Source organism: Penicillium concentricum, assembly GCF_028827145.1.
Source record: "Penicillium concentricum strain IBT 3081 chromosome Unknown utg000004l_segment0_segment0, whole genome shotgun sequence".
In the NCBI taxonomy this organism is placed as follows: domain Eukaryota; kingdom Fungi; phylum Ascomycota; class Eurotiomycetes; order Eurotiales; family Aspergillaceae; genus Penicillium; species Penicillium concentricum.
Window position 1 is genome coordinate 2,911,744 of NW_026622757.1, and position 9,435 is coordinate 2,921,178.

Sequence of the window (9,435 nt, forward strand, 5' to 3'; positions counted from 1 at the left end):
TGTTAGGGAAGAGATAATTGATCATGTCTTCTGTCTCCTTGACAGTTGTTGCTCTATGACAAAACGTCAGGTAGAGCAACATTTTTGATTATTTTTTAGATAGCCGAAATGCAATATATGTCCGTACAAATATCCAAACCGCATCCACACACAGGTCACCAATTTTTAGCAAGATATACAGATGGAGACTATATCTCCTGCGTTTGGTTCTCAGATTCCGCCAACCGCAGCGCCTCATCAACACTGGGCACGAAATGAGTCAATCCACCACACTCCTCAACAATACCACTCCGCTCAAACATGCGGAATACCTCTCTATTCGGCAAACGGCAGAAGAACACTCTGACGCGTTCCTCCGCGTACGCATGCACAATCTCCGAGAGAACCTGGGTACCAGACCCATCGATACTCGTAACGCCATGAACGTCGAAAATGATATTTTTATTATGCTCCGGGGCGCGCATGCGCGGCAGGGAAGGGTGGGCATGACTGGAGCCGTAAAGTTCCAGACGTCGCAAGCGGTTCTTAAGATCGCCTGTGTTCGCAAATGTGAGGGGTTCAGGGATCTTGACGATCAGGGCGCCTTCGATTAGCTCCACGTTTTCTGGGTGGAGTTCGGCGTTGTCGAAACGCGCGGCTGTCCCGAGGACCTTGCCCAAGATCTGGATGCGAGGGTGTGTTGCGTGTCGGATGAGAATTATCACTGACAGGCCCATTCCAATCGCCATGCCTAGTTCCAGGGAGTAGAAGATCGTTGTTGTGAAGATGAGGAGCATGAGGACGATCTCTGACCAGCCCCGCAGGCGGATGAAGAAGAGGAGGTCATGCGGGCATTCTTCCACTAGAGTGAAGGCTACAACGGAGATCATGGAACTCAGAACTGCTTTCTATGGGGAGTTATCATCGTCAGCACTTGGACAAAGCACACAGGTATGGTGTAGGAAGGGATGAAAGGGACGAACCGGGAGGTAGTAGAGATAAGGCAAAAGCACCATGACACATGTGAATGTGATGATGCTCAGAAAAACACTAGCCATAGGTGACCGTGCTCCTGTCTGTGAGCTGAGCTTGCTTCGCCCGTATCCACCAAATGCAGGCAGAGCCGAGAAGCAACCTCCGACGACGTTGGCGAAGCCTAGTGCAACCATCTCACGATTGGCACTCATGTACATTCCCTTGATTCCATTAGAATTGCCTTCGCCCAGCCCCTTGGCCGCAACAGATGACTCAAAGAAGCCAAGCAGCGCAATAATAAAGGATTTGCTCAATGCTGTGCGCACATGTTTCATATGCGCAAGCTGGAAAGGCCAATTGAAAGCGAATAGTCCTCCAGAACCAACTTCTGTAGGTCCAAGAATCTCGAGCCCTTTGCTTTCCCAGTCGAGGTGCCAAGCCAAAACTGCCGACAGGGCAACAACCAGAAATCGGTCTGGGAAATAAATCACTTGAGGGATACGCGGTACAAGCATCTTCTTCAAAGTTCTGCAGAGGATCAGTATGAGGAATGTAAAGCCGGGGTCGCGATACGCACCTGAACACCATGATGACACTAAAGCTAACGATCGAAACGATAGCAGTTAGGCCATGGCACTCTCGAGCGTAGCGAATGATGAAAATCAGCTTTTCAACACTGGTGCCATGGCTAACGCCGATTTCCTTGGCATGCTCGGCCAAACCCAATTCAGGGATAAGTTGGTCTACAAAAATCACAAAGCCGATCGCAGTGATGAATCCTCTCAAAAATGGTCGGCTGAGCACATTGTCCAAAAACCCTAGGCGGGTCAGGCCAGCGATCAGTATCATGCCACCAGACATAGCAGTCGCCACTCCTACAATCAGAGCGGTTTCTGTGAGGTCGTCCTCGCCTGAGATTCCTTGCATGACACTTGCTTTGACAATAGCACCCGTTAGGAGGGAGCCTGCGGCCTCCGGGCCAACTACCAAGAGAGGACAGCTTCCTAGGATGGCATAGATCATGGGATGGATGACGAAAGAGTAGAGGCCGCTGATGGGGGGTGCATGAGCAAGATTGGAGGCTAAAGAGAGCGCCATCGGGATGTAGATGGATGCCACAGTCAAGGCAGCCATGAGATCTCCACGCAGGAATGACCAATGATACTGTTGGATCCAATTGAAGAAGGGAATATAATACGATATGTATCTGCCATCCATTCGTCAGCTACCAGTCCTAAGACAGGCTACGAGAGTGCTCGCAGGGTATGAATAAGATACGACCTACTGTTTATTCGTGTCCGTTATTGGAAAAGTGAAAGATGATTTCATCTGTGACGGAGTCTCTGAATCTGGGACCGACTCTGGGTGGTCTACTACACCTCTAGGGCGACCGGCCGCACCTTCCGACACTTCATGTCCGTTATATCCACTTGCATCGCCCGACTCTCCGACGTATGACTGCCTTCCCGCATCTTCTACCTGGGGCGAGAATGTGCCATGGCTGCAACGCCTTTCACCGCACGCAGGACCGGCCTGGAGGTACGATTCCAGAAGCCGAGTTCTCAAGTCTGGTTCGCCCGTAACCCCTGTGCCGGCTTGGTTGTCCTGTGCCGTGTGATTGTCATGGCTAGAATTTGTCGAGATACCAAGACCGGTTTGAGGCGATGAACGGAAAGCGTCGACAATGCGGTCTCGTAGAGTCCGACGTCCAAGTCCGTCGGACTCCCCAGGGAGTAATGAACTTGTCTCAGACATGATTTGACAAGAGATTTGAGGAGTGTTAGGTCAAAGAATTAGACATGAAGTAGGCCGCCATAAATGCTGGTCATAATATTATGTAAAAGATTGAAAGCAATTGTAACAACCCCAGCCCCGAATTGTTTTGTCGGCTAGGCAAGGGTGCGCTAGACCGATAAGCGGGGAACGCAGGCGTTATCGTTAATTCAACGCAGATCCTCGAATAATGTCTATACAATGAAGAGATAGAGCATCTTCAGAAGAATTGTCAGAGAATCTTCTGATTTGTAGAAAGGTCGTCAAGTATTGAAGAGTATAAAAACATGGTCGTCTTGCCGTTGATCTCCGTTGACGTAATTGATTGATGTGTCAGCCAAGATCAAACATCGGAAGGCGGTCTGGGGAGTATCACGTGATTATTAATCCCGTGATTGTTCAGGTCAATGTGGGTTTTGAAGTCCGCCACAAAGAGATAGATTGTGCCTCATTCACGTCGCCTATCCCCTCTGCGCTCCTGTTCTCCGGCCCATACGATCATTCATATCCCATTGGTCACCGTCTCGATCATCTCGATTGTGCCATCAAATCCGTCCCTTTTGCACCTAAGATTTCCCCGAGAAAAAAAAACAGCACCCCGCCAAGATGTCTTTAACAAACTGTCGGTTCTATGAGGACAAGTACCCGGAGGTGGACAGCTTTGTCATGGTGAATGTCAAGCAGGTATGGATCAACTGAATCTTGAACTGAAAGACTAAAGCGACAGGGACTGATTTTTGTGTGAAACGAGCTAGATCGCCGAGATGGGCGCATACGTGAAGCTGCTTGAATACGATAACATCGACGGCATGATCCTCCTCTCAGAACTTTCTCGCAGACGTATCCGCAGTATCCAAAAGCTCATCCGTATTGGGCGCAACGAGGTTGTCATCGTGCTTCGTGTCGACAAGGAGAAAGGCAAGCATATCTTATTCGCCCGGTAGAACGCGAGAACTAACTTGTGAACTTGAAGGTTACATTGATCTGTCGAAGCGACGTGTGTCCCCAGAGGATGTCATCAAGTGCGAGGAGCGTTACAACAAGAGCAAGGCAGTGCACTCTATCATGCGCCACGTCGCAGAGGCCACTCAGACCCCGCTGGAGACCCTATACGAGACCATCGGCTGGCCTTTGAACCAAAAATACGGCCACGCGCACGATGCCTTCAAGATCTCCATTACGTAGGTTCTTCTTTTTTGTCTCATGCTCGAATCCTTCTGACAGTTGTTTTCTAGAAACCCCAACGTTTGGGATGAGATCACCTTCCCCAACGATGCCGTCAAGAGTGAGCTGCAGCAATACATCAGCAGCAAGCTGACCCCCCACCCCACCAAGGTCCGTGCCGATATCGAGGTTACTTGCTTCGGTTACGATGGAATCGATGCCGTCAAGGATGCCCTCCGTACCGCTGAGGCCGACAACACCCCCGAGAACCAGATCAAGGTCCGACTGGTCGCTCCTCCTCTCTACGTCCTGGCCAGCCAATGTCTCGACAAGACCCTCGGTGTCAAGTTGCTGGAGGCTGCTATCGTGAAAATCGAAGAGCGTATCAAGGCGAACGGCGGTACCTGCACCGTGAAGATGGCGCCCAAGGCTGTCACCGAGCACGACGATGCGATTCTGCAGGAGCTTATGGAGAAGCGCGAGCGTGAGAACACCCAGGTCAGCGGAGATGAGGACTCGGAGAGTGATGAGGGCGTTCCCGAGTAAGAAACGGGTTACAACTTCGAGTCGAGGGGCATACAGCGGTCATCAGCGCTAGCATTCAAAGCTGGAATCACCGCTAGAGGAGAGTTGGTCAAAGATGGATAGAAAAAAGCTTGCACATATCGGAGAAAGACTCGATGGGTCAGTGTGCTGATGGGCAGGATTGCAGTCAGAACTCGCTCTTTAGCCAGGGCAGTCGCCTAAACTTCGTGTCTGGGGATAAAATATCCACGCCTGTGCATGCGCTGGATGCCATCGGTCGAAATCCTCGTTCCCACCGTCAAAGACGCTGGGTCCGCACAGGGTGCAAGTTCTGATGCACATAATGTTTGCGATGCAACCGAGACGTTCAATGCCAGTCATGCTTTTAAATTTCAAATCGTATCCTTGTAGAGACTGTCTATGTTCCTACATGTAGATACAATGTATATAAAATTCCCTTAGGAAGATCACATTAAATGGCGGGGAGAGCTGAAGCTTATCTACCGTCGATCATCATTGGTCCCCATCGGTAAACTCATCGGTGAACGAAACTTTCCCCTTTTCACTCTTCTTCTTTCTTTCCATTTTTCCTTAAACACGATATGGGACATTGGAAGAATCTCTTTAGCGCCGATCGTGGCAGGACCCGGCATCGAGTCGAGGTGGAACGTCGTCGGCGTACGTCATTTTCCAAACATGAGCTGTGGAATACGGCTAACAAGTCACAGTGCTACCGGCCTATGCTGCTGATGAGTCTGACGCCTCTGATGCTTCAAAGGAAATTGCAAAGGTTGCTCTTCGGTTGAAATATCAAATTGAGCAGGTTGTCTCCTGTGAGATACAGGAGAATGTCTTGACCGACCCAAACAGCCGTATCATCACGGATGATGTGGTTGCGACTGCTAAGCAGGCCGGTGGAGAAGAATACAAAGCATGTGTTGTCTATTGTCTTCTGGTTTGTCTGCGATGGTTCAAGATTCAATCATCTGTCGAGCTTTGGGATTCCGATCTCCATGAGATTCGGGCTGTGGCTTGCGAGGTCATCGCCAAGCGCATGTAAGCACCCCTTTTTGGACATTTTGTGTTTTCTGCTGTTTACTAACTCAAACAGTATCGAATCCGAGCAGAACCAAGATTACGTGTTGAGAGACATTTTACTCAAGCGATACTCCATCTTCAGTGAAGGTGTAGAGACTGAACCCGCCAATGTCATTGAACGATCGGTAGATCTCCATGCCTTGCGGATCATCAGTTGTGCCGCGTACCAGAAATGTATCCAGTACCTATGGAGAGGTTGGATTTGTCAGGAAGAGGGCAACCCAACTAACTTTGTCGAATACAGCGAGAAGTCTAACACCAGTTATTGGGTTCATTTCCATCCTGATCGGATGCGGACCCCTCTCTATCAGAATGTCTGCCAAATTTTGTTTTCCTTGATTTACCTTGCGATTTATACCGCAGTTATCAATACCGTGAACCCAACTGGTGATCTGGACGTGGCCGAAGCCATACTTTACGTTATGACTCTTGCGTTCATCTGCGACGAGGGAGTCAAATTTTGGAAGGTGGGATGGAATTACCTCGAATTCTGGAATGCCTTCAACTCAACCCTCTACACCATCCTGGTGGTGTCCCTTGCCTTGCGCTTTATTGCATTGGCACACTCATCGTCCACCCACGATGAACAAAGGCAGATATACAACGAGCTCAGCTACAACTTCCTGGCCTTTGCGGGCCCTATGTTCTGGATACGCATGATGCTATATCTTGACTCGTTCCGCTTCTTCGGTGCTATGTTTGTGGTTCTTCGAGTCATGATGAAGGAGAGTTTGATCTTCTTCGCTCTTCTATTTGTGGTTATGGCTGGTTTCTTCCAGGCCTTCGTCGGCATGGCCCAAGTGGATCCCGATGTCCCTCTCCACCGAAATATTCTCCAGGGAATGATAAATAGTATCATGCAGAGTCCTGAGTTCGACACTTTCCAGGAGTTTGCATTTCCCTTTGGCATCATCCTCTACTATGTGTTCAACTTCATTGTTATGACTGGTAAGTTTGCATTCGACTTGTTTGGGGTGATACTAACAATTATCAGTTCTGTTGAATATTCTCATCGCCTTGTACAATAGCGCATATGAGGATATCGCTGGCAATGCCACGGACGAGTACATGGCCATCTTCGCGCAGAAAACCATGCAGTTCGTCCGCGCTCCAGATGAGAATGTCTTCATCCCGCGTACGTATTTATTCAATTCAGATATAGCATACTTGTGGCTAATTTGCTCTGTCTAATAGCGTTCAATCTCGTTGAGATTGTATTTCTGATCGCCCCATTCGAATGGTGGCTTTCGCGGGAGGCTTACGCCAAGGTGAATGACATTGTAATGGGCGTGATATATTCGCCGCTGCTTGTTGTTGCGGCCTGGGATGAGACCCGCCAGGCGCATCAGATTCGATGGAATCGTCGCCATGGCGAAGAAGATGATGACTGTGCCCAGGAATGGGAGCATGTGGCCAAGGAGGTCAATTTTGATCTTGATGATACTTGGAAACAGCAAATAGTTGAGTCCACACCGGATATCAAGGTTGATAGCTGTACATATGAACTCAGAGAGCTGAGGGAGCAGGTTAGGATGTTGACCGAGATGGTGAAGGGATTGACTCAGGAGATGGACAAGAAAGTGGATGAAGCAAGCTAGGAGGCCCTGTTGAATTGTACAGTTAAGATACTATACTAAGCATGTATGGGATATTGAATTCACGAGTCTTCATGGACACAAATATCCAAGGCATTTCTTTGGAGAGATAAGCATTCATGATGTCTCAGGAAAGTTGCTTTTTTGAGATCCTGAGAGAAAGCCAAGTTGTATCAGAATTCCTACACAGGTATCGCAGTGAACCATGTTATTGTTGGCTATAGAGCCATGATTGAGGGCAAACAAAACTAGAAGCAATAGGCCTAGTGGAGTAGAGCGAATAGTACCGAGATTCGAAGCAAATACCTGTGCTTCGAGTGAATTATGACTATATGTCTTAGATACAGGGCCGCTATCCATTGGACTCCCTCTGTCTCTTTACCAAAGAAATTCTCCCAATGGTTCAGTAACTTCAGTTTCAGTCACCAGGTAACCCGCATCGAGAGTTCAATATCAAGCAGTCACTGCACAGCAACAGGCAGAGCAAGAATGGAGGCAATCTTCTCCCGTTGACGATCCAGCTGTGAGAGCTTCGCTCGATGGGGCTTACCAATACCTATCCGTGGAATCTCGTCTACAAAGATTACACCTCCATCTAGGGCTTTATAGCTGGCCAGCTGGTCTTGAATCAGGCCTGCCAGTTGATCCGCCGTAGTCTCGGGGGATATATCACTGCGGACAACATAGGCTCGGGGGACCTCGCTGCTGCCATCTGGGAGCATGACCCCGATCACAGCTGCGTCCTTGACACCCGGGTCCTTCAGTAGGATGCCTTCAATCTCTGCGGGGGCAACGGAGTATCTAAACCAAGCATGATATGTTAGCCTATCATCTGCTGCATCAGATGTCCCATGGAGGCGAAAGAAGGAAAGGGAAGAGGAAAATGACTGGGCGTAGAGAATTGAATAACTTGCGCTCGAACTTTGATGAGATCTTTGGTCCGCCCGATGACATGGTAATTTCCGTCTTGCGCATGGAACATGTCTCCCGTCCGAAACCATCCTTGCTCATCTTTATCATCGGTCCGCCCTTTATATCCCAAGAGGAGTCCCGGTCCACGGACATACAACTCTCCAGGAGAGTCTAATTTCCCGGCGACATCTTCGCCCGTTTCGGGATTGACAAAGCGCAGCTCGTATCCGGGCAGTAGAGTCCCCACACTGCCGAATTGTGGTGTTGCCCCGTAGCGATTCTGGAATACCACTCCCACCTCGGACATACCCCATAGATTTCCAGCTACAGCATCCGGTGACAGCAGGCGCTGGAATTGCTGCATAGAGTGTCCGTCGATGGGGGCACCGGAAATACCGATATAGCGCAGGGAAGACAAGCTCTCAGCTACATTCAAGGAGGACTTGTTGAGAATATGGACCATGGCAGGAACCATGTATGTCTCCGAGATGCGGTGCTCGCGGATGGCGTCGAGGAAAGCGGAGATTTCGAAGTGCGGAAGAACGTACAGAGGCTCGCCGTACCGGATGGGGAAGATGTTGCCCCAGAAGTCGCCAAAGGAATGATATAGTGGCAGTGCCATCAGACGGACGACGGGGTGCGGCACTTCGTAGTGGACGCTCAGATGGTGGGAAATGATCGTGTGGTGGGTTCGAATCGCGGCTTTGGGGAGCCCGCTGGTGCCACTAGTTAGGAACATGGCAGCCGGCGTGCTCTTGCTCTGTTCACTATCTTCGAAACGAAGCCAGTCTAACCCCCCATACTGGAGCAGATTCTCCAGGCGGATATATTGGTCCGCTGTCTGGGTATTGGGATCATCCGTCTGCTCCGCCCCGCCGTGTGCAAATTGGACTATTTTTTCGATGGAGTGCTTATCCACCAGAAGAACTTGACTCGAGCAGATTTCCTGTAGGTTGCATACCTCCAAGACCCTGGACAAGGCACCTGGAGCAGTGATAACCAACCGAGGCTCGGCGAGACGAAGCAGATGAGTCAATTCATGTGAGGGACTGGCCACATCGCAGCCCATATAAACTCCGCCGGCACCGACGATGGCGAAGAAAAGAGCAGAGTGTATAACCTAGGTTAATGTTAGGGATATGTAATAGTCATGGGGGCAGTGTGATTACACTATTCTCAAGTTGCACGAGAACACAATCGCCTCGTTCCACACCCCGGGCTTTGAGACCAGCAATGAGTGATCGCACCAGCCGTCGGAACTGTATGGCATTGAAAGCACGCAAGGTATTTTGGGCGTCGATATAGATGGGTTTAGATGGGTCAAACATAGGACCACTAAAAGCAAAGCTGACTAGGTCTGTCTCGTGTGGCTCCATATTACTGTATTGACTGATTATCAGATGCAGAACTTCGT

At 49.6% G+C, this 9,435-nt stretch overlaps 4 protein-coding genes across 4 annotated transcripts; 2 read left to right on the forward strand and 2 right to left on the reverse strand.

The window, feature by feature from the left end:
• Positions 1–188: 188 nt before the first annotated feature.
• On the reverse strand, positions 189–2,709 carry N7517_010085 (SulP family inorganic anion transporter; the record flags this gene model as incomplete). Its single annotated transcript, XM_056727808.1, has 4 exons — positions 189–887; positions 963–1,482; positions 1,532–2,161; positions 2,240–2,709. The coding sequence occupies 4 exons, from the start codon at positions 2,707–2,709 to the stop codon at positions 189–191; spliced, it is 2,319 nt and encodes a 772-aa protein (XP_056576380.1).
• A 624-nt stretch (positions 2,710–3,333) lies between these two features.
• N7517_010086 (translation initiation factor eIF2 subunit alpha) lies at positions 3,334–4,437 on the forward strand (the record flags this gene model as incomplete). Its single annotated transcript, XM_056727809.1, has 4 exons — positions 3,334–3,411; positions 3,483–3,627; positions 3,701–3,908; positions 3,963–4,437. 4 exons carry the CDS (start codon positions 3,334–3,336, stop codon positions 4,435–4,437), a joined length of 906 nt encoding a protein of 301 aa, XP_056576381.1.
• Positions 4,438–5,018: 581 nt separating this feature from the next.
• Positions 5,019–7,112, forward strand: yvc1 (putative potassium ion channel Yvc1; the record flags this gene model as incomplete). Its single annotated transcript, XM_056727810.1, has 5 exons — positions 5,019–5,094; positions 5,145–5,472; positions 5,528–6,462; positions 6,509–6,649; positions 6,709–7,112. 5 exons carry the CDS (start codon positions 5,019–5,021, stop codon positions 7,110–7,112), a joined length of 1,884 nt encoding a protein of 627 aa, XP_056576382.1.
• Positions 7,113–7,570: 458 nt separating this feature from the next.
• On the reverse strand, positions 7,571–9,397 carry pyr1 (nicotinic acid-CoA ligase pyr1; the record flags this gene model as incomplete). The annotated part of the gene is made up of 3 exons (XM_056727811.1): positions 7,571–7,910; positions 8,177–9,141; positions 9,209–9,397. 3 exons carry the CDS (start codon positions 9,395–9,397, stop codon positions 7,571–7,573), a joined length of 1,494 nt encoding a protein of 497 aa, XP_056576383.1.
• Between the last annotated feature and the right edge of the window lie 38 nt (positions 9,398–9,435).